The following is a 23,484-nucleotide window of genomic DNA, read 5'->3' as shown; positions in this document are numbered from 1 at the left end:
CATTTTTAAAGCTGTGTCTCAAATGGCATACTTCTTGCTTCACTCACCTGGTGGTATAGGGCTCTTAAAAGGGAAGTTAGTGCTGACCACAAGGGCAAAACTCGGTTAACTTAGCTGCTTTTCTCTTTATGTACCATAGTTTGAATTTTGTTGGTTCTCTGACGCATACGCACACAGAAGCAGCTGCTGCCCACCACACCCAGCAAGGTCGCTCAGCGCCGTGGAGGGGCTGGGAGAGCGGGAGTCTGCTGCCTGGCTCAGCATGAACCAACTCCCAGAAACTGCTGTCTGCAGCATTTTGGCTAAGGGGGAAGTACACTGGGGGGCCACCTGGAAGCTTACCCTGTTCCATGACCTCCACCCAGCAAAGGAAGCCACTCACCTGAGTGGGCAGTTAATGGTGACGAGCGGGACCTGCAGTTCCCCAGAGCTGGTCATTGCCATCAGGGAGCTTGCAGTCTTTTGCGTCAGCCCAAGTACACAGCCAAGCTTCCAGAAGAGCACTGCCATCGCAGTCCTGTCTCCTGAGTGCCCAGTGGGTTTAGGTCACTATTTTGGATGCCCCTCTCCCAGTAGGGAGATTTCGCTAGAAACCCAGTGTCACTATGTCAGGTAGCTCTGCAGTCTGCAGATGCCAGACCTGGAGAAGGCAGCCAGCTCTCTGTGAAGCTGGTTAATTACATGTGAAGCTGCCAGCAGGATGATTGTTCTTTTCCCATGGATCATTAATAAAGCATTCTGGCCTGCGTGGATGGGGCAGGGGAAGTCTCTGACAATTCCGTCACCTTCTTCGGCTTTGTTGGACAGGTCTTCCTCCCTTTCAGTCTAAAGTATTCAAAATGGCTGGGAATGAGGAGAGGCAGGGGAAAGAAAAATCTGTTTCCATGTAATGCACACGTTTTTCTCCTCTAAGATGGAAAGTGGCCCCCGGCTTTCAGATTGTCTTGGCAGCCAGAGTACAAAGGGTTCAAGGCCTGCCATGGGTGGGAAGTGCTAGTGGCTCGGCTTCTAATGTTTGCAGCAAACTACAAGCCGGACCTGATTTGGAGACGAGGCAGCTAGGGCAGCAGGTGGCAAACAGCCCTGCCCCACTGGGGCCCAAGATTGGCGCCATCTTCTTCTGTCAGCCAAGGCAGCCCCGTTCCTGCTATGCCTGAGCACAGAAAGCATTTGTGGTGTTTTAGAAACTTCCTTTTTAGGCAAAGATGGAAGAAGACAAAGCAAATATAATATGGGAAACCCAATGTAGTTAGAAATAGTTTCCTGTCAAACAACCTAAAGTAGAGCTTTTCCTTTGCTTAGAAGAATTTAGAATATACATTTCTCCATAGAGCATTGAGTGCAGATAGTAAAAATGGATTATAAATAGAAATAAACATGACCCATGCAGTTTCCAAGGACTTGAGTATACAGCCTTCAGAATACTGAACTAGAGCCTTTGATAGCTATCAGGGCTCTACAGGTTACACAGTCCAATCGAAACAGTGCCCAGTAGTTGAGAAAACTAAGGCATGAAGAAGGTAATTAGTTGGACACGTTCACATAGTAAGTCATGGGAGAGTTAACATCTCCACGTTTCCATTGTATTGATCTTACCTGTACCCTCCCAGACAGCCACCTGTTCATCCACCGGCAGTATAGGTAATAATAGAAGGCTGTGACAGTGGCATATAAAAAGGGAGTGGGGTGTATCTGACAGAAGCGGACAGGAGAGGTGAACACGTGCATTCTCTAAATTGAGAAAAGGACGCAAGGCTAAGTCAGAGGAGGAAGTTACCCAGGGCCTCAGCATTCTGTAAAGAGGACTCTTACTAGACAGGGGTGCAGAGAGAACGCACACAGGATGAGAAGCCATGCCAGAGAGGGAGGAGTACAGGTGTCTGACAAGCCTGGAATTTTCCGTTGCTTTTCCTGATCAGCGATCATAGAAAAGCTGTTATCTTTTCATGCCAAAAATCTGAGCTTCAAAAAAGCCCCAAAGAAACAACCAAGGAGTACTAAACCATTTTAAGTTGAGGGGCTTGCTTTTTCCTTGGGGGTGGGGAGGCTTATTGTTTTGCTGGCCCCCCCCCCCCCCAACTGAGAGTTGCAGGGCAGTGGTGAAACTTACTGCCCACTAACTCCTTGGGCAGGACTCCAGCTTAGGCACTGTTTCCTGGTCACTTTCTGCCAGGACACAGAGTGGGCCCCTGGGCATCATCCCTTGCGCCCAGTGTCCTGTGCTGTTAGGCCTGCTCCCTCATTCTCTCAGGAGGCAGATCCAAAAGCCATGACATGTTAGCAGGCTCCGGGCCTTGCCCCCACCCTGTAGCTGAGACTGGTTACCCGTTTCGTTAGCAGTGACGTCTGTATGTCTTTCAAGGGCTTGTCAAGTGGGGGAGGAACAAATCACATTTTCCGGCAATTTAATTTTATTAACTCTGATTTTTCCCCCCCTTTCCCAAAGCACAGCTAAATGGAGCTAAACATACACATGAGGGCTATATTTAGTCCTGATGGTGTGGTAGAGTAGGGAAGGCACAAACAGAGGTTTATCTGCTACCTAGTAAACACAGGGAGGTGTCAGGGCTAGAGAATTCAATAGTAATAATAAGCATTTATATGATGCAATGACAACTTTGATACAGGGCATAATTTTCCGGGGATTGCTATTAATTGTGCTTCTGCCTGTGAGCGGCCCCCTAGTGAGGGGCTTGGAACACCACGCAGAGTTAAGCTATATTAAACATCAATTAAAACAGCGTAAAATAGAAACCAAATAAAATCTGCAAAGGTCAGAGTGGCTGTGAATGAGCAGACAAGGCCTTGAGGGAGAGGGGTTAGGGCCTGCTGAGTCTAGTATACTGGGGCGCTCACACTTCCAGTTGCTCGGAGCTGCTTTGAGTTCCTCGGTTTATTTAGTAGGTTTGCCGGAGAGTGCATGATGGTACCCTCTAGCTTCCCCCCACTCAATTCTTCCCCAAAGGGGTCTCAAAAACAACTCATTGTGGCCAGCAAGAAACGTGAGAAGACAACCAGAGTCTACCCCCACCATCCAGTAGGACCTTCTGCAGTGATGGAAACGTTCCTTATCTGCGTTGTTCAGTAGAGTAACCACTAGCCACTTATGGATATTGAGCACTTGAAATGTGGTTGGTGCAACTCAGGCACAGGATCTTTAATAAAATTTTAATTTAAATAGCCACATGTGGCCAGTGGCTACCATACTGGACAACACAGGACTCTAGACAGTCCTCGCCCACAGTAAATACTCAGGCAGCGAGTGATGTGCACTGCACTCTTCTTCCTGAAACAACCTCCACCTTCCCCCCTGCCCCAGACCCCTAAATGTGTAATGTTTTTGGGGTTTTTTTTATACCCAATCCTCCCATACTCTCAACTTTAGCTTCTAGATTCTTTGATAAGGGCCACACACAATACCAAGAAATGAGAAAGGCCAGTGCCTGCATCAGACCAGACAGCCATGGCCTTATCCTTGTACCCTTCTCTCCTGGCATCCCCCAGTCAAGCTAAGAGTAGGTGTTTCTCACTCCCCCAGACAAAAGAAGGGAGTGGTTCTGGATCTCTGGCTAAATGAAGATCACAGATCTGTGGTGCTATCACTGTTCCCACTGAACATCTGATTCAGTTGCTGAGTCTGACCCTTGCATTCTCCAGAACTAGGGGACTGTAAAATTCCCAGGTCATCCAGGAAACTCAAACCTGACATTCTTTAGTCCTTTGGCACCTAAACTGAAAATACCTCTTCCAGTAGCTTTTGAAACACTTGTTGAACGCTTAGAATGGATCCATTCATCGGAATGACATAGCTAGTGTAGTCAAACAAAGCACTGTACTTGTAATAAAACATCCCATGTGTAAGTCCTGGCTCCTCCATTTATTAAATCCGCGACCTTGACAAAAATCATTTAACCTCCCTGAGGCTTCATCTTCCCACATAAAAATAAGCGTGCCAGATTAAATGACCTCTAGGACTGAGCGGACCTAGAAAAGAGATCCGGAGAAAGACACCCTAATTGCCGCGAAGTCCTGTGTCTCCGCTCAGTTTCCCCTGTCCAATGTCAAGCCTGCATCTCAAGCACCCCCTTTCCTGAGTCCTCCAGGATGCCTCACCTGTGTCTAGTTAGCACTGACTCAGACTTGGAGGTTGTCCAGTAGCACAGACACACCCTGAGCCAGCCATCACCTCCTGTGGTTATTATCGCACTCACATGAGCCTCTAGGAGTCCCAGACAGTCCCCCAAATTACTTTGAGTCATCCTCAGAGTTGGCATTTTGGCCCTTTGTGGAAAGAAGGCAAGAGGTTTCTTGGCTTGGGCAGTGGGTCCGTAAAGCAAAAGAGGGGTTGGGGAGTTACCTGTGTGTGCCAGTCATCCTGGCTGGCCGGTTGTTTGCCAGCCCCCCTCCACCCAGCCATCACTAGTTACTGCTCCGGGGACTGTCCCCAGCGGCCCAGAGCCCCTGTGGAGCCGCCTGCTCTGCACAGCTCACAGAGGGCCTGTAGCATCTCTAATTGAAGAGCTGGTGAGCGGACGCCCTCAGTGGAGGTATTTTTAGCTGCAGTGATACAGCCTCATCTTTTCTGCTGGATGTTTTGTTTAGTTATTTTTTTTTTAATAAAATAAATAAGTAAAATTGAAGGCTGTGGTCCCAAACCCTAGTGCCAGCGCCCAAGAAGTTTTGGCACACCCCCTCACCACAGGCCTAATTAATCCTGTCTAAGACCAGGTGCTGAAGCTCTGAGTTTGCCAGAATATTAGGCCAGAGAGACAGGGTGTACAGAAGGGAGAAGAGCTAGAAATAGAGAGGAGGCATAATGCAGGCTGGCCTGGTGCGAGGTGCGGAGGGCCTTCTGAGCGGCCTGGGCAGCTGGGAACAACTCTTTGCAGGCCTCTTAGAACTTTGATGGATCTTAGGGATCGAGTGAGCGGGCCTCAACTCCTTAGGTTATGCAGTGGGTCCAGTTCTGTACCTTGCTGACTTAGTGCTTTTGTGGTCCTTCTCTTTATCCTGTTCTGTGACTTGTCACCTTTTCCTTGGCTTTTTTATTAGATACCGTGTGATCAGGGCCTAAAAGACATTCAAGGAACTTGCATCAGACCCCTTAGCAGGATCCTGGATTGAGGGGGCAGTGGTTCTCAACCCTGGCTGCACACTGAAATCATGGAGTATGGGAGGTTTAGGAAGGATACTCCTACCTGAGCCTCCCTTCAAAGATTCCGGCTTCATCAAGCACCAGCTTTTTATGTTAAGATTCCCCAGGTATATTAGGTGATACCAAGGAATAGTTTGTTGATGTTATTGGGTGTGATAATGGCTTTGTGGTTATGTAAGAAAATGGCTGTGTTTTTTAGAGATGCATACTGAAGTATGGAAAGGTGAAATGACATCATGTCTGGGATAATGCTTTAAAATACATCAGCAAAGAAACAAGGGGGATAGATTAGGCAGATATGACTGTTTCAATGATTGCTGAATCTGGATGTTGATATATGGGAGTTCATTACTATTCTCTAATTTCAGTGTTTCAAACTTTTCAAATCAAAGGTTTTTTTAGTAAAACATGTTTTTTAAAAAACTTAGAATCTCTCCAGGTGATTGTAGTGTTCAGCTAAGGTTGAAAACCAGTGGCTTCAAAGATTAAATTTGGATCCCCACACCCTAGGTCAGCTCTGATTTGGGGCTTTGGATAACCTTAAGAGTGACCTTTCAGGGTAAGTTCCCATAAGTAATCTGGACCGTCAACTCTCAAGTAGGTGAGAAACGGGATGGGCACAAGGAACAAATTACACCCGTGTCTAGAATCAGACTTCAGAGTGGAAGACTAGACTGCTTTGTCTGTTCTACTGAGGGACTTCGGTGTCACCCAGCCCTGAAAGCTGTTGCGCTTTGTGGTTTACCTGCCTCGTCCCTTGCCAGCACCCCTGCACACCACCCCGAAGACCTCTGTCCTCACACCAGGGATATAAAAGACAGCTACGTTGTGATACATGCACAGGAAGGAGGGCCCTGATTTCTGCAGTGTTCAGCACTTCACCAAGTGGGATTTTGCTAAAGCCGGGGTGGGGGGAGAGGCGGCTGAAATTGCACCTCCCTGCCCTTCCCAGGAGTGCACGTGCTGTCAGTTCTGCATGCAAGTGTGTGAAGGCTCTTCTGTGTCCTCAGGTGCCTGTCCCAACTCCCAAGCAGTATTTTGCTCTGGCCGCTCAGCGGGTGGGGTAAACAGAAGCTTGCTGCAGCCAGACTAAATGGTGCTCGGGAGCTCAGGCTGGGAGTTTCCATGCTACGTTGAAATACCACAGCCTGGCTTAGCGTCCTGACTTAGCACCTCCCCATTCGTGAGCAAGCTGCTGGCCGCCCTTCTTTATTCAGGGGGCTTTGGGATTTATACCTGTAAACCAGTCTGTGTGTTGCTGTGTGAAGCTGAAGCCGAGGGAAAGCTACAGGCACCCCAGGGTCACTCAGCCACCCCAAAGCTTTGCTACCAATAGTATTTACTGAGAGTCTGGGTGCCCTTCTTCCTCCTCCCTGGGGAAGACTTGAACAGTCCTTTCAGGAAATGCCAGCTTGAGAGAGGTGCAGAAGTCACCCCCTGCGCCTCTGTAGGAGGGCCCAGAGCATCTGTCTTTCCCCAGGGTCTGAGTCACTATTGGTCCTACCACTGTCAAGTGCCTACATCCAGAATTCAAACAGGGAGTTTCTTCCTCTGCCCGCTCGTAAGAACAAGTAGCCTCAGAGGCACTAAAACTGAGAACTCCAAGCCATGTGGCCTTCACTGGACTGTTTGGATGGGAGGAGGCAGAAGCGTTCCCTGTTGCTCTCATTGCCTCCCGGTACGGATCTCCCGTTGCCGCCACCTTTGGGCTAGCCATCATATTATTTGCCCCGCTACAGGGGACTCTTCAAGGGCGAGGACCAAGTCTCTCATCTCCATTGTTCCTCAGCACCTGGCACAGTGCCAGTCACCGTACTGGCTCTAAATAAGCATATAGATGAGTAAGTGAACCAAAGGAGGGTTATGGCAGGGAATGCCAGTAGGCCAAGGGTCAGAAACCTAGCATTTTCAAAAGTTGTTTCTCATTCATTTGAGCTTATGAACCTGAACTGTGTGGCGATCCGAGCCCTGCCTGAGTTAGCTTGCAGAGCAGCCTGTGTGACCAGGGAAGGTTTCTGACGGGTAATGGCTAGAGAGAAACACACTATTCGGTTCTCTTTCCACTTTCCTTTGGAATAAATGGTAGTCTACCTGCGCCTTGGCTTCTCCCATTTGATATTCATGGGCCTCTGAGCAATCTGTCCCCTCTCTCTCCCACCTGGGGCTCCAAGGAGGGTGGCATGTTTGTAGGAGGGTTTCCCCTTTGTTTTTCCAGGGCAGTTAGTCAATTGATACTTGGCCAGCTCTCATGGAAGTTACTCCTTCTGAACCTTAATGAAACCTCAGGGGCACTAGCTCAGCTAAAGCAAAACTATGTATAAGAAGTGCTTCTGTAGTTAGTGACAGGACTGTCCTCCCTGTCAGAAACCAGTGTGACCACTGAGTCGTCCCCTGCTCCCTCCAGACTCTAGAGCAGAGGCTCTAATCCTGGGCCTGCCCTTTAATCACCTGGATGTATTTTTAAAATATCAAAATCCTGTCCCTACCCCTAGAGATGCTGCTGTATTTGATCTAGAGTCAGAACGTTGGTATTTCTTAACAGCTCCTCGGTGCTGGCAGTATATACTTGGGACCGAGAACCACTGTCCCAGAGAGTCTCCACTAGTAGGGGCTGTAACAGCACTTGAACATTCTAGCCCCCCCCACCACCAAGGAGGGTGGAAGAGAAGAGTATGTGTTTGCCTTTTCTGCGCACCCCGTCGCCTTCCTTAGCTGGTTCTGAGACCCCGTTCCCAGGCTGTGCAATTGATGGCGCAGTGCTGCCGCGTGCCCCGCCCTCACCGCTCACACTCTCTCTCACTCGGCCCGCTGCTCTTAACCTTGGGCAGGTGATCAGAGCAGAGATAAATATCTGGGGACAGTGGTTCAATTTTGTTTCAGAGGGCATTAGTGAGGGAGAACAATCCAGAACTGTCTATGCAATCGAAGATGAATATTTCTCTTAAGATTTTAGCTCAAAGAATGCTTGCCCACCGGCTCCCAAATATCACACCCCATCCTTCAGGAGCAGAAGAGTCTGCATTAGCAGTGAGAAGCAAGGCCAGACACCAGTTGAAATCCCAGACAGCTTCCTACCCTCCTTCCATATCTTGTCAGATATTTCAAGCTTTAAGGCCTCATTTGTGCTCTGCCTACTTGGCTGGCTGTTCTTGCACTTGAGCGGCTTGTTTGCCTGGACAGGTCCAAGCTGTCTGGGCCATCAGCAGCTGCACCTCCTCCCTCGCGCCTTCTGTCTGAGCCAACCTTGATTCACAGTAGTGCAGATGGCCCCAGCCTCATCCAGCGACGTCTGCCACTCCCATCCCTCTCCTGCCCCGCTTTCCCCTAGACGAAGGGGCTGGGCCACGCCTTGCCCGCAGGTCAACCTGGGGCTCAGCTGAAGACCACTCTTAGTTCGTGCTCTGGCATATTAACCTAGGAAACATGACAACAACTTTACCTGAAGCACATAAGACAAGGGTGCGGCAGGGTCTGAGTTCACGTTGTGTAGAAAATACTTTTCAGCCTGCCTCAGAACTAATTTGTTTTTGCAAACATGCTTAGTTCCACCCACTCTGCTTCCTGAGTATTACTGGGAGCTGAGAGAGACGGAGGGGAGCGATGGTGCCAGATAGCACCTTTCCTTCTTTTCCTTCCCTTTCCTCCCTTAAATGTAGACTTGACAACCTCTTGGTGAGCTACCTCTCAGCTCTGCAGTCCAGTTCAAGGCGCTGAAAGGTGGTGCCCTGTGATACACCATTGTTGTCAATCCGTTTCCTTCTCCTTGTCCCTCTCCAAGAGAAATGAAGTGACGGGGAACAAATGTGAGAGGGGCTGTAGGTGACCTTGTACAGAAGAACGCTGTGCTGAAGTAGCCCTGGGGCCTCACTCTGCCTTTCCCCACGGTAGCTCACTGCTGAGCCCGTGGACAAGGCACAGGGTGTTCCATCTAGTAGGTTCTCTCTGAGAGAGACCTACACCCATACCCTCTAGCAACAGCCGGCAGCAGGGAGGGAGCACTACTCCACCTGTGTGGTTTGGGATGGGGCACACAAAGCAAGTAAACCAGCTTATTTCCGTCATGTGTAAACCTAAGGGACCCCAGCAGCTTTGGAATGCCATTGGTTTAGCAGGACTAATATCCACATGATTGATCCTGAGGCTTACTTAGCTGTTACATTATTTCAAGACTTTTTTCTTTTCCTATGGAGAAAACTGTCCCTATCCTAGGCTGCTTACACAGGAACATAAGCCCCCAAAGCCAACCATTTTTATAGGGGAATATCAGACCTGAGATATATTATCCCCTGGGGTGTTTTCTTCAAGGTAAGGATGTTTTTAATCCTTAATAATGATAAAACATCTCTGCTGGCACCCAACAACCAATAACATACTGACTAAAGAAAACAGAGGCTGCTTGAAGAGGTATCTGCTTTTATCTCCATAGTTCCAGGCCAGGCATTTGGTGAGTGCTCTCTGTCCTAGCGAACATTGGGGCCATGTGGGTGAAATGGGATCAAGGGGCCTTATTCCACTCCAAATGTCATGGCTACCTACAACCTAGGGATGGAGTCGGTTCTCTTCTGCCCCACTTGTCAGGTAAGGAAGAAAAGATCCTTTGGCATAGTCACTTACCCAGGAACCTTTTTGTTTCTCTGATGCCACATGATAGGCATCACCAAGCTGGTCAATTTCATGTTCTTCATGGCTTCCCTGTAGCATTATATGTTGCTCTAGCTTTCTGCTACCGTGGCTGCTTAACCTCCTAACCACAGGAAATCTACTCTTTTGGATCTCTTGTTGTCTACTATGACCGCATCTTAGTGACAGGCCTGCTTTTGTTTTTGATCCACAAATTCTAGTCAGTTAACACTGCTGGACTGAGAATGATTCATGGGCACTCTCATGAGTCAGGTTCTCAAGTCCAGGTTCTTGAGTTGGGTCCCAAGGACCCAAATTGACAGTATTTGAAAGTAACCATCAGATTTGTAGCCAGAAACCTATGGCAGATGCACCGCCACCCCATCCCCAATTATATGAACGAGGATGGCCCTGGAGTTGCCCAACTCCAGTCAGGGAGACAGCAGAGCTCCAGAGGGGGGTGCTGCCTTTCCTTCCTGCTGGGTCCCTCATAACATAAGAGCAAGTTCAGAGGCTTGGAGATTGGGATAGGAAGCTTCTGCCCCCATCTTCTGCCCTCTGTACCCACTGTGGCACTGCCTGCCTATAAACCTGCCACAGCTCATGCTGCCTCTGTCACCTGGGTGTCCGCTCGATGCCAGGATGCCCTGGACCTGAGAGGGTGCGCAAGGATGACTGCTAAGTGCTCAGGAAGATTTTTCCTGTTGTCTCAGTACAGGGCTACCTCTCAGCCTCCACGTGTAGCATTTACTAAAGTTTTAGACCTGAGAGATGGCTTCATTCTCCCAAGGGACAAATGGGGAAAAGACTCCCCAGCGGACATTTCGGGATCTTAATCCCAAATGGAAAAACCCACCGCCACACTCTTGGTGTCTCCTACTCTACACAGCACACCTGATTGATTCCACCTCAGGCCATTTCACGGCAGCAGCACTACTCATGGGCAAAATCCTCACCCCCGTGGCATTCTGTAAACTGGAGCAGTAAGGCCTCAACTTCCAGAATGGAAAGGAGATGGAATGACCTCGTGGGGGTGACAGGTACAGCACAGCCAGCATTTATTTGGGTTGTTGATTTCCACATACGAAATGGTTCCGGTTGCTACTGAACTCCCTTGCCTCTGTGTGATGGTCGGGTTCCGTATCAACCGTGCCATTCGTGCGGGGACGGGGGAGAGAAAGCTTTGCTTTTGCTGGCACCTGAAAATGGTTCTCCAGGCAGCACGGAGTTGCCAATGGGGAACTGCTGAAGTAGCACTCCGGAGAATCACCAGGGAGACCCCTCTATCTCCTGCCAAGCCAAACAAACCCTGCCCATGCAACACTCTGAATCACACCTCTCCGCAGCTTCATTCCTCCTTCCCCAGCTCAGCACACTGCGCCGCCTTACAGGAAAGTCCTGGGTGTCAGCAAGAGAGGCACATGAGGAGAAATGAACCGATGCAGGAAGGCGGAATGCCGCTCAGTCATCTTTTAAGTAGAAAGGAAAAGGTCATCAGAGCCGTACGGGGCCCGGGTTGGATTATCGTTGACTCTGCCTTGCCGCAGCAAAGGGGCCAGCACCGGGCACTGCCAGCCCCATCCAGCTGCTGACAGCCCAAGCACAAAGAAACGCGTGCTCTGTGTACACAAATGGGTCTGCGTGTCAGCGTGAGCCCATTTTTAGCCCTTGCCCGGGAAGGGCGGCCCGTGACCTAGTAATTTAATTAAGTTTGCCTCCCTCCATGGCCCACATATTTGAAGAGGTTTGGGGGGAAATGAATCTGGCTGAGGAACATTACCCTGCCGCTCTGGCCCTGCCCCAGAGCCCAGACGCAGGACCATAAAGGGTCTCGCCATCCTGAATACGGCCCAGGGCATCTGTCTGCACCGCAGGCTCTCCGGCCAGGCTGCCTGCTGGCACATCTGGCAAGGCAGCCTCTGGAAGCACTCCGTCTCCATCACAAGGAAGCCACCGGGGGCAAAACAAGGGGACTCTCCACCCCCTACTCAAGACCGCCGGCAGCAGCCTCAGCAAAAACTAGGGCCGCAGTATTAGCTTTCCCCACTGATTCAGTGTCTGAGAAGGGAGAGGGCAGAACGGGAGGGCACCACAGCCTCGGTAATGGCTGTCACCCCGATTTCCACGTCAGCCCACATCCTTGTACTTCTGCCCTGGAAATGATCCATATTTAGGGGCCAGAATTGATTCCAGTGAACTTCTCACCATGTTTCACATCTCAAATGCTCGTCAGTTTTTGTCCAAGGTGTCTGAGCTCAACCCACCCCCACAGTCCACACCCCAAGACCTCCCCCTGCTTTCCTACCAGCCAGGGCTTGTCTTGCATTGAGTCCATCACTCCTCAGGAGGCACCAAAGCTCTCACTTTCACTTTTCCCTTTTGTCCAGAGTTCCCGCCCTTCTCCTCTTATCACTAACCTCTAACCTCTTACTCAGCCTTTCATATCCTAGGTCAGCAGTACCGTGCCTGATGGAAAAGAGCATTCTTTCTCCTTCTCTTTCTCGCTCTCTACCAAGAGCACATCCTCCTGGCTGGCTAGGAGAGATTATCCTGCGTAATGATAGCAGCACCTCCGAGAGAAAGGGAATTTCTCTGGCACAGTTTGTCTCAACACCAGCAGAACACAGGCTGTTGCTTAGGAGTGGGAATCATTAGAGTCAGGCCATTACTGGAGGGGACCAGTCTCTAGGGGAGCTAGCAGAAATTACCACCCCTTAATAGACAAAAACTCATTTGCTTGAAGCCCCCGCCCTCCTCTTTATTTCTCTGCGCTCTCCACCTCCCTTCTCTTCCCAGCTTTGAAGTCAAAAAAGAGAGGTAACGCTATCCCATCCAAGATGGCAAATTTCTGCTAAATTAACTTGGTTAAAAGATCCTTGGTTGAAAGCGGCTGTTCTTTTAGAATGTTTCTACTGGGACTTGGCTTAAAACCATCACGAAGGAGACAGATTCTAATTAAATGTATGCGATAAAATTATAGCCAGGACCACTCCATTTCCCAACAGAGGATTTGTTGATATGGGGGAAGAGGAGACATTTAGTAGCCTCTTAGACTGTTTCAGGGAAGGCTCCGAGTCAACCTGGGCCGTCTAAGCTTTCCCCGCAAGGGTCCCCTCGCTTACACAGTACTGGGGAAGGCAAGCGACGTGGAAGCAGGACTCCGCTTGTCAGTGGTCATCTTGACCTTGAACAGACCTCTAACATGATTTAGCTTCTGTATGCCTTCCCTGCACAGGGATACGAGTTCTTTACCTCACAGCTCTTTGCTCTTGTGAGGGAAGGGGGAATGGCATAAGCAACAAATGTTCCTTTTAATGTATTACCCGTTTGGGCTGCCATCAGAACTCACATGCCTTGGAACATCTGTGGTTGAAGAGAAAGGAAAAGTTGCCTGATTCCTCAGTGCTAGCTGTTTGAATGAAGTCATGAGTGGTCACCGTCTCAGAGCATTAAGCACAGATAAGGTGCTGGTGTGAAAGGCCTTCCCCTTCTCTCCCTGGAAGCAAACTGTAAGGGATCGTACCAAATTGCAAACTCCAGGGGCACTAATCACTTTGTGGTTTCTGTAAATGGCACCCGCCGGATTTGTCAGTCACCATGGCGCTGTTGGTGTTCAGCAGTGCTGGGTTGAGAACCCAGACACCAGAGATCTGGTCTCTGCATCACCAGCTATGTGACACCTAGGAAAGTCCCCTGGACTTCATTTTCCTCATAAGTAAAATAAGGGGGTTCAATTAGATTCTCTGAGTTAACTTGGAAATTCCCTTCACTGTTTCCACATCTCTGAATTTTGAAGCTATAAACCATCACTCTGTCCTCAGTGTCTTGCCACCCCAAGGTTGGCCAGCCTTGATGACACCCCCAGGATGTGAAGGTGCCCTCAACGGACATGATACCACTGGTCAGAAGAGATGTGGACTTACAACAGGAATGTGGCATAGGGACTAAGGAAAGGGAAAGCTACCCTGCAGGCACAGCAGGCTGAAACAAGAAGAGTATGGAATAGGCCAGTTCCTTATTCTTCTTGTTTTCAGGCTTCTCTGTAGCTTCAGAGCCTTCTTCTGACACACATGCATACGATACACCCAGTAGGTGCACTCACTTCCCTCATCAGAGTAACAAAATGAAATGCAAACATGCTTCGAGATATCTCAGCCTTGTCATGTGTCTTCAAGCCCCCTCCTCATTTCTAATTAAAAAATTAGAATTCCCTGATTCCTTTAGCAGTCTTTTCCTTGGCCGTCCCTCCTTTCTTACTCCAGACTCTCCCACTCCATCCCCTTAAAGAGATGAATTGGAAGAATATGCTGTCATGTCAGAAGGAAGCCATTGTCAAGTCTCACAGCAGAGCTAATAGGATAAAGTTTATCCGACTTCCCTTAAGTCCAGAAATTAAGTCTTCTTGCAATGGTAATAGATTATAACTTGTAACCACTGCAGCTGGTAGGCTGCAGGAACAGGCTGTGTGTATCTGAGGCCTCAGCTCCATTTCTGGGCCTGTGCTGGGCCTTTTGTGAGGGACACACTGAGCATTCCTGCAAACACTGCTGCCCTATCTGTGCAAGGAACCGCCTGTGCGGAGCTGTCTGTAACTCATTCAGTTCACCTACAGGGTGGAAATCTGAGTGGGAGAAGCTGCCTGAATGGTCTTAATGAACCTGGATGAGTAGATAGAAGGGAAGGAGCCAGACCCTTGAAGACTCTAGGAAGAAGTAGCCGGAGGCCAAGAAACCAAACTTTGCATAGGGAACAGTTAGTGTGTGAAAGCTCTTCTCAGTCATCCGTGCTGACTCATTGAGCAGGTCGAGTGATTTAATCTAGTGACTACATCAGCACCAGTGCAGACATGGGGAAACCAGAGGTGAGACCTTAAAGGAACTTTCAGAGACTATAGATGAAGGAGTTGCCTTGGAAGAGGAAACGCATGAGGCCTGTCGGAAGAAAGAGCCATCAATCTTCTAGAGTGGAACCATCTTGCAAAAATGGCCTAGGTCCTATCATGGCAGATGACTGTACTCAGATGGGGATTATAGAGGGAAACACCCTGATATAAGAGTTATTGGGGCACCTGGGTGGCTCAGATGGTTGAGTGTCTGACTTTGGCTCAGGTCATGATCTCACAGTTTGTGAGTTCAAGCCCTGTGTCAGGCTCTGTGCTGACAGCTCAGAGCCTGGAGCCTGGTTCGGATTCTGTGTCTCATTCCCTCTCTGCCCTTCCCCCACTCACACTCTGTCTCTCTCTCTCTCAAAAATAAATAAACATTAAAAAAATGTTACTGGAGGGTGCTACTTATTAGTGGGGTTATAAGGAGGTGAGTGAGTATTAAAGAAACTAGTGGACCAAGGACTGTTCCTTTGGCATTTGGTAATAAAATCTCTAGTAATTGTTCTAGGTATTGTTCCTAGGTGCACAGAATGAATGACCATGAAAGGCTAACTACTACTCTGCTCCATCTAGTCCCCACACCTGGCAATAGAGCAGCCTTTCCTCTCCATGCTTCCCTACTGGAGGGTCAGAAATCTTGATGGGGTAAGTTAGGGAAGACACCATCGTCTCAAATGCTAACACTGTTTGACAGGAGAGCTTCTCCCAGAGATGGCCCCCATAGGCCTCAGCCTAATCTCTCTGACTCACTGCCAGGGTCCATGTCCTCATTTTTATGGAAAAACACAATTTATGTAATACCCTCCCTCTGGAGTAATACTCTTTTCGTGGATCCGCAGTGACTTGCACCCACTTCTCTCTCCCTGTCTTTGCCCTCATAGAAATGAGGAACCAGGTTCAGTGCAGACCCCTGAGTGAGCCGGTCAGGGTCCAGATTAGGTTACGGTCCTAAGGACTGGGCTGTTTCCCCCTGGCAGTTGGCCAGCCTGCAGGATAGAGAACAGGACTGTTGTGGGTGGTTTGGCCCAAGTACTGACAGCAGAGCTGGCATGTACCAGAGCACAAAACCTGTGATCGTCCGAAAATCGAATTCTAGCCACTCGTTAGGAAATCAGAATGCTTTCTCTCTTAGACGTCTCTTGGAAAGTTGATCTCCCTGCTTTTCTTCTCCTCTGTCCCATGCCACGAATATCGGACTGGTCCTCCCCCATCCAGGGTCCAGCCAGCCTCTTGCTTGCTAGGACAGCGGAATCTCCCTGGCTTTCCTCCTTAACTGCATTGCAGACCCTTAGCCTGTCTATCTGCCATATAGCTCCATTCTGCTCTCACTTGCTCAAATTCTGGTCTTCTTTTCTGCCCTTTAATTCTGCTTTGAAGCCCCAGCAGCTCCTCTCTGTCCTGCCTTCTCCCTCCAGGTGCCTCAGCCCTCCCCTGCCCTACCCTTGGTAAGGCACCCTGACAGAAAAACAGGGATAGGTGGAAAAGCCTCCAGGAAGCTTATCCTCTTAGGAAAGGAACAAGGTTTCTTAGGTAAAGGATTCCTGGCCCAGCCCTCAGCTTGTGCATCACCACCAACAGCAGCACCTTTCCTTTCTTCTGGCTTAGCGCAAGGAAAGAGTAATCTCTTCCCGGACGGAAGTGGCACCTTGGGCCAGCTGGAGAGCTGGATTAGGGAACAGAGCACAAGGCACTGGTTTCCTGGAGGGAAAAGTACAACCCCTCTTTCCCTCTGGGCCTGGCCTTGGTTACATGGTACTGTCCCCCTGTCCCCAACTTCTGAGTAAGCATCGTTCCTCTCTGGAATAGCTCAATAATGTTCTCTCTGGGCACAGATGAGGTTCTAGAATCGAGGTGGTAGTGACTGGGGGCTGGTCAGTTGGTCCTTATGTTTGTCATCAGATAACTACCAACAATACAGCGTTACTACGTGATGCCAGTCACCACTCTTAAGTATGACTTTATACATATAATTTCAGTTTTCACAACAACCTGTGAAGCCGTGAGATCGTAGATACTAATATGTCCATTTTACATATGAATAAACTGAGTATTTATCCAAAGTCACACAGGTAGTAAGCGATGGAGCTGAGATTCAACCCAGGAAGACCAGATCCAAAGTCTATACTTGTAAGCACTACGCTATATTGCTGCTTTATAGATATGTGCATTTCACTGATGTGGTTCCTGAAGCATTTGTCGCTGCTTCAGGAAGCAATTTGCTTCAGTTGAAATTTAACGCAAAGATGAAAACAACCTTAATTCACTGCCCAAACCGTTCTCACCCCTTCAGGGGTAAAGGGTGTTTTCTGAATGCATGAAGACCAGGAGAGGTGCTTTTGAGCCAAAAACTGCCTTGCGGTTTAGGCTGAGGCAGGATTTAGAAATGGCGTGAACAGTGCCCGCATTAGCCGATGGCATGTAGTGCTGAGCGCCAGCAGAGGAGATAAAATCAGACATATGTTTGGATATAAATGTTCTCTCTCTCTTCTTCATCTTCTTCTCTAATTTTAATCCCCTGCCGCTTTGTTGCAGTAAAATGTTAGGGCCTTAATTGTGGGCTCTTGCCCCCTGAGGTAGTAGTCTGGGCTGTGTAAGGCCCCCCTTAGCCCTGTCCTAGTCTCTGTCCATCTCCACAGAAGGAAGCCAGAACTCTCCACTGTCAATGGCCATGGACTCTGGACCTCTTCCCCACCAATAACAGGAATTGTCTTGCCAGGGACTCTTTACTACATTGTTCTACCCAGCACCCAGCAAGTTCTTGGCCTCAATACATGTTAAACAGCCCTGATAAAGCCAGTGTCTCTAGACCTTAGAAACTGTCCTGTCTACTCTCCCTTCTTTGATAATAAGATGCAGCGGAACACCGAAGAGCGTTAAAAGGCCTGGAGCAGATTATGGGAGTGGCAGCCACAGCATGGCACTTACAGAGCTGGGGCTGGGGTAGGTACAGTGGAGGAGAGACGTTAAGGACCCCACTCCCACGCCGACCCCCCCCGCCGCCCGACAGTCTCATTGTTGAGCCAAATAAGCAGAAACCATTCCACTGTGGAGAACTTGCTCTGGTAGGTGCTTTAAGACCTCTGTCAATCCTCAACTCTGCAGAGCTTCCAAGGCTGAGGATTGGGAGAAGGCCAAGCTACCTTTCCCTTTGTGAACACCCTGCCTGGTCTAACGTCACCCTTTCTCCAGCAGCCGTCTGCCACTGAACCTCCGAATCGGAAGCTGTTATGTACAGTCCTGAGGATCTAACCCCTTAGTGAGCACACGTGGCCCTTTGGCCAGCTGTGGGACCCCCTGTGGTCAGAATTCTGGTCAGACTTTGGGGGGCAGTACAGCCAGTTCTGAAGGAGATTGAGCACCCCAAAAAGGAGAAGAGAACACAGCAATATCTGGAGGAAGGTCCCATTTTTACTGCATGGTGGCAGGGAAAGAAATAGGTTCTTGATAGCCCAGAAGAGCCTGAGTGAAGAAGGCACATTTGACTTGGGAGTCCAGAGATCTTGGTTTCAGTCCCACCTCTTCCACTGACTAGCAGTGTGACCTTGGAGATATCTTTCAGTTTCTCTGGGGCTGTTTCCTTGACCATAAAATGTAAAAAGATTAGACTAAATGATCTTTCATGGCCCTTAGAAAATTCTTTAAACTCCATATAATCAGCAGCAGTCTTTCCCTCTAATGTGTTGCTACACACTACTCCCCTGAAGAGCTACCAACCCGTGTCCCATAGCTTGGCCGTCAGGCCTGAGGATGAGTCACCAACACAGCATGAAAGCCTGCACTTTCGGTGCTCATGGACTCCTCTCTGAAAAGCTGTCCCAGGTGCCTGCTACGAAGGAGGCAATACCCACCATTACGGCAATGGAGGTTTGCTGCTGTAAAAGCTGAAACGGTGCCCAGCTCAAAGAGTGGGCCCAGAGCAGAAAGGAACTACCCTTGCAGCCCTAAGGACACTTAAACCCAAGAACCAGATCTCAGTCTCCCCCACCTCCTTTCAGGTTTCTTCTGGAAAGCGCTTCTCCCTCAGATCCCAAGATGGCAACACACTCAGCCCCCAGGACAATGTTTGTTCTTAGGACTCTTCCCCGGGAATGTTTTAGGACCATTTCTGTACCCCTCCCCTCAGACCTCTGGTTCAGCCAGACCCTTCATCATTCCAAAGCGACTGTACAATCCCTAACTATCCAAATAGCTGCCAAAAAAGGTTAGGAAACCTGGCCCCACATCCTCTGTTTCTGAAGCAGCCGCTTTGTCCACAGTTGCCTCTGAATGTGTACCCAGGAAGCTGTTCTGAACAGCCCGAGTTGTCTTGTGGTGCTGGGAAAGGGATAATTTCTTGCTTTTTCAGCTGGTCCTGGCCAAGTCCCACCCTTTACTCTGCTGCAGTTTTCTCGTGTTATCGGGGGTAGCTACGGCGGTAAAAGGAGAGCCAGAGGGAACGTGTATTTGGAGCCTGGAAATGTGAGTGACAGTTTCTAAAGGTGTGCCATGCATGCACGCATGCTACCACAAACACTGAGACCCAGAAAGGACACATATCTACCCAGGGGATTAAGAATTGGCCCTTTTCTTAGCCAACTGCTGCAAAGTGCTGCCTGCCTCTCTCCCCGTTCAGTGCCAGGGAGATCACACCCACTCAGTCCCAATTCCCTGCATTAGTATAAAAACGCTGAGGAGACGCAGGGTCCCGGTTCATGCAGCCTCTCTGGACGTCAGTACTCGGTAAGCATCAGGAGACAGACACCCACCACCACCGAGACATGTTTGACTATTCAGCACCCAGAGAACAGAAGGAACGCTGCCTGTGGGAAGTTTAAGCCAAACAGCATTATTGCAGACCTCTTAAATCCAGGTCCCCCAGGGTCTCTGGGTAGATAGAGCTGGTGCTGCCTGACCAGCAGCTTCTGCTGAGGTGGCATTTAACTTCTGGCCTGCTCCCAGGAGCTGAGGCTGACCCATTTCCCCTGCTTTTCCAGGGCATCAGGAATTTGGTTCTACCCCCAACAAAGCCAGGGACTAACACACTTAGCTTTTGGAAGGTGCACTAGAATTGGGGTGCTTTTTATTTAAGCTAAGGAAAGACTGTTGACAGCTTTAGCATTTTCCCATACTTGAAAGAAATTTAACATTGTCTTCCCCTCCCACCTTACGTCTCCCCTCCCTTTGCCTTTTTTTCTTTAAATAGAAATGACTTGGTTAATGCTTATAAGGATCTATATAGGACCTTATTCAATTTAACCCTTTGGGGACATTGGATTAAAAATTGAACAATATTTATTAAAATACAAAAATACACTTTTCTCACATTACAATCAGTGTTCTTTTGTTGGCATTCCCCCCCACCCACCCATCCCACCCCTTTCAAATCTGAACCCTTTATTTCTTTTTAAAGCTAAAATAATAAATGAAAGAAGTTACAGCATTAAATGGACCAGAATAACAGAGATCTCTGCCTTCCCCGCCCATGCCCACCCTTTCTCCTCCACCTCCTCCTGAGGTCGGCCTGGGAGAGGGAAGCCTTCCCCCCACTGTGCCACGTTCCACAGGACTCCTTGCAGAACTCACTTCTTGTGTGTATGTATATCACTTTTGTTTTAACTGTGGATTCACATCTTTTTTGTGAACCATCCTGTTTAGTAAAGGCTTCATTGTACTTGAAATGAGCCTGTGCCCTTTTTCTCTCTCCACTCATGTTCTGCCCCCACCCCATCACCACAACCAGTTGACATCAGCTGTAATAATCCCTAATGAATCAGCATTTAGAATAGTCACCAAATCACAAGCATGAGAAAAGCTTCCACTCCCCCAAGCTCCCCAATCCCAGCCTCTCCTCCTTCTCCACCTTAAAACAAACAAAACCTTTATAAAAAATCATAAAATGCCATCATTGTCTACAATCATTTGTCAGATACCAGGAACAACAGGTGGACATGGCACCATGCTAATTTATGGCCTCCTGTGAATACATTCTCTCTGCTTCTGCTCTCCCTTCCCACCCCCCCTCTGTGGCCGCACCCCCTTGGGGTGGGCCTCCTCCCCCTCAAGGGAAACCCTGAATAGACACATGCCCTGCAGAGAGTGGGTTAAACCCATCTGCAGGAATCTGGTGCAATGTGAAAGCATTTGACTGAGAGCTACGCCAGCCCCCTTCCTTCTCTGCTCCTTCCCGAGGCGCGCTGTCAGGCGGGGCACGCGCGTGTCCCGGTGCACAAACCAAGGAGCCTTGTGCACATGGACAGACGGAAAGACCGAGCCCCTTTAAGGAGTCATTTAAATTTTGGTGGTTTTCCTGTTTAGAATACATTTACAGATCTATCTTCCCCTTGGCCTCTGAAGAAAAAAAAAATTATTGCCTCTCGACACTTCAGCACAGTACAAATTCTCGGTGCTTTTTTTGTATTTCTTTTTAAAATAAATTTGCAAAGACAGCTCTCAGCTTAAGAAAGGTGTCTATAGAAATGGGTATTCCTGTATGCTGTGAAGCATCTTCTAAAAAATGACAGTCTACCCCCACCCCCACCCCACCCCACCCCTCAGCAGCCCACACCCTACCTCTTTAGGGATATTTGTTGTTGTTTTAGTTTATCTTAGCAGTTTCAGCCTTGTATCAGAAATCCCTTCTGGTATCATAGCAAGTTGACTTGTGGCTTCTACCCCACAACGTTCCCAAGAACCCCACTCCCCCCTTTAAATAGAACTTACAAGTTAGAAAATAGTTTTGTTTTGAATTTTTGTTTTTAAATTTTAATATAATCTGTTTCTTTTACCAGCCCGTAGATTTAATATAGAAGCATATACAAGAAAAAGTCTCTCCCCACTCTGTACAAAAGTTGCTGTCGTGTGTGTGTGTGTGTGTGTGTGTGTGTGTGTGTGTGCATTCTATTGCATTTTGTAAGTTTTTGGGGGGAGGGGAGTCATATTTGAGTTTCCTGTACCTTGTCCTTGGTATGGGTCTGAATTATATAAGGTTCAGAGATTGTGGTGACTGCGGGGTGCAGAGAGTTCCCCAGGCTGTTTTCTGTCCAGTGGGCCCCATGTGCTGGTTTGTAGGTGTTGTAGTTAATATGGTCATGAATTGTGGGCAGCACTACTGCCCCCTCACCTGATACACCGGACGGAGCTGCTGTTGCTGCCGCAGACGCCGCCGCTGGGATGTCTTCGTCCACCTGGATGATCTCAACTGTCCGGGCGGCTGTGACTGTACTCCTCTGCTGGTGCCGCTTACGAAGTTTGTAGAAGACAATCAACATGGCGGCAGCTAGCAGAGTCACTGCCACAAAGCAGCCAATGATGATCTTGGTGGTCTTCATGACTTCATCCAGGCTGGTCTGCATCTTATCATTGGTGTCTGTCGCGGGTACCTGCTTGGGCACACGGGTGGTCTGAATGAGCACCGTGGTGGAGGTGGTATATGCCGGCTGATAACCAGTGGACGTCGTAGGAACAGGCTTGTACTTGCGCGTCGTATCCTCAGGTGAGATCTCAGTGGTCTCCACTGTGACTGTGGTGAAGAAGCTGTAGTTGGAGGTGTTGAGCTCGGCCGTGCTCACGTTGAGGTAGGCCGAGGCGTTGGAGTTGCCTGCCACGTTGGTCACCATGCAAGTGTATACCCCGGTGTCTGAGAGCAGCACGTGGGAAAAGTTCAAGGTGCCGTCGTTGAGGACAGAGATCCTCGGGTGGCGGGAGGCGTGGCTGAGCACTGTCCCATTGGGCAGCAGCCACTTCACGGAGGACATTGGGGGAGTCCGACACTTAAGTTCCGCCATCCGACCCTCGGAGATGTTGAGATCCCGAGGGGCATCCATGATGAAAGGGGCAGAGCACTGGAAGGAGGCCTGGTCCACCTCCACCAGGTAGCGGCCACGCATGTGCAGGGGAGCATGACAGCGGCCGCAGCAGGTAGAATTGGTGGGTATGTACTCCCGAAGCCACCAGGCTAGCCACAGAATGTCACAATCGCAGTTCCAGGGATTGTGGTGTAGGTGCAACTCCACAAGGTACCTCAGTGGGGTGAAGAGGTCATGGGGCAAAGAAGAGAGGTTATTGTGGGCCAGGTTGAGTTCCACAAGTGAGGCCAGCCCGTCAAAAGCGTTCCGCTCAATCAGGCTGACCTGTGAGTTCATGACCCAAAGCTTCTTGAGGGAGCTGAGGCCGTGGAAGGAGCCAGGCCTGATTTCAGGGAAGTGGTTCCCTGACATCTCCAGCTCCTCCAGCCCCACCAGGGGGGTCAGATTGGGCATATCTTTAATGTTGCACATGCCCAGGTTCAGGTACTTGAGGTTGAACAGTCCCTCAAAAGCGCCCTCAGAGATGTACTCCAGCTTCTTGAGCTCCCCCAAGTCCAAGCGCATGAGGGAGGGCACCCGGTTGAAGGCATAAGAGGGGATGCTTTCTATGGGGTTGTTGCGAAGCCAGAGCTCCCGCAGCTTGGACAGGTACTCAAAGGCCCCACTGGGGATGACTGTCAGCCAGTTGTCAAACAGCTCCAGGGTGTTGAGGCTGGCCAGGCCGTTGAAGGCCCCCACCTCGATCTGCCGGATGGAGTTCCTGCCCAGCTGCAGGACCTCCAGGTGGTGGAGGTGGCGAAAGGTGTCGGCCTGGATCATCTGGATATTGTTTTCCATGAGGTTGAGGTACCGGGTGTTGGAGGGAATACCCTGAGGGACCTCGGAGAGGCCCCGACGGGTGCACACCACCTTGCTGAACTGGTTACTGCACGAGCAAACGGATGGGCAGTTCTGGGGCCCGGCGGAGGCGGCAGCGGCGATGGCTGCACACAGAATCCACACTTGCGCCGTGAGGTAGACGACGGGGAGCAGGACGGCAT

At 49.5% G+C, this 23,484-nt stretch overlaps 2 protein-coding genes across 2 annotated transcripts in view; one reads left to right on the top strand and one right to left on the bottom strand.

Moving 5' to 3' along the window:
* Positions 1-23,484, top strand: part of SND1 (staphylococcal nuclease and tudor domain containing 1) — a 426,272-nt gene that overhangs the window by 344,674 nt on the left and 58,114 nt on the right. The window lies entirely within an intron of this gene.
* Positions 20,961-23,484, bottom strand: part of LRRC4 (leucine rich repeat containing 4) — a 3,209-nt gene continuing 685 nt past the window's right edge. The window contains exon 2 of the mRNA XM_040473047.1: positions 20,961-23,484. Coding sequence (XP_040328981.1) covers positions 21,572-23,484 — 1,913 coding nt within the window. The 3' untranslated portion in view covers positions 20,961-21,571.

Source organism: Herpailurus yagouaroundi, unplaced genomic scaffold (assembly GCF_014898765.1).
Source record: "Herpailurus yagouaroundi ecotype Mexico unplaced genomic scaffold, PumYag 100, whole genome shotgun sequence".
NCBI classification, from domain to species: Eukaryota; Metazoa; Chordata; class Mammalia; order Carnivora; family Felidae; genus Herpailurus; species Herpailurus yagouaroundi.
The sequence above is the reverse complement of the archived record's forward strand: the minus strand, read 5'-3'. Positions and strand labels throughout refer to the sequence as shown.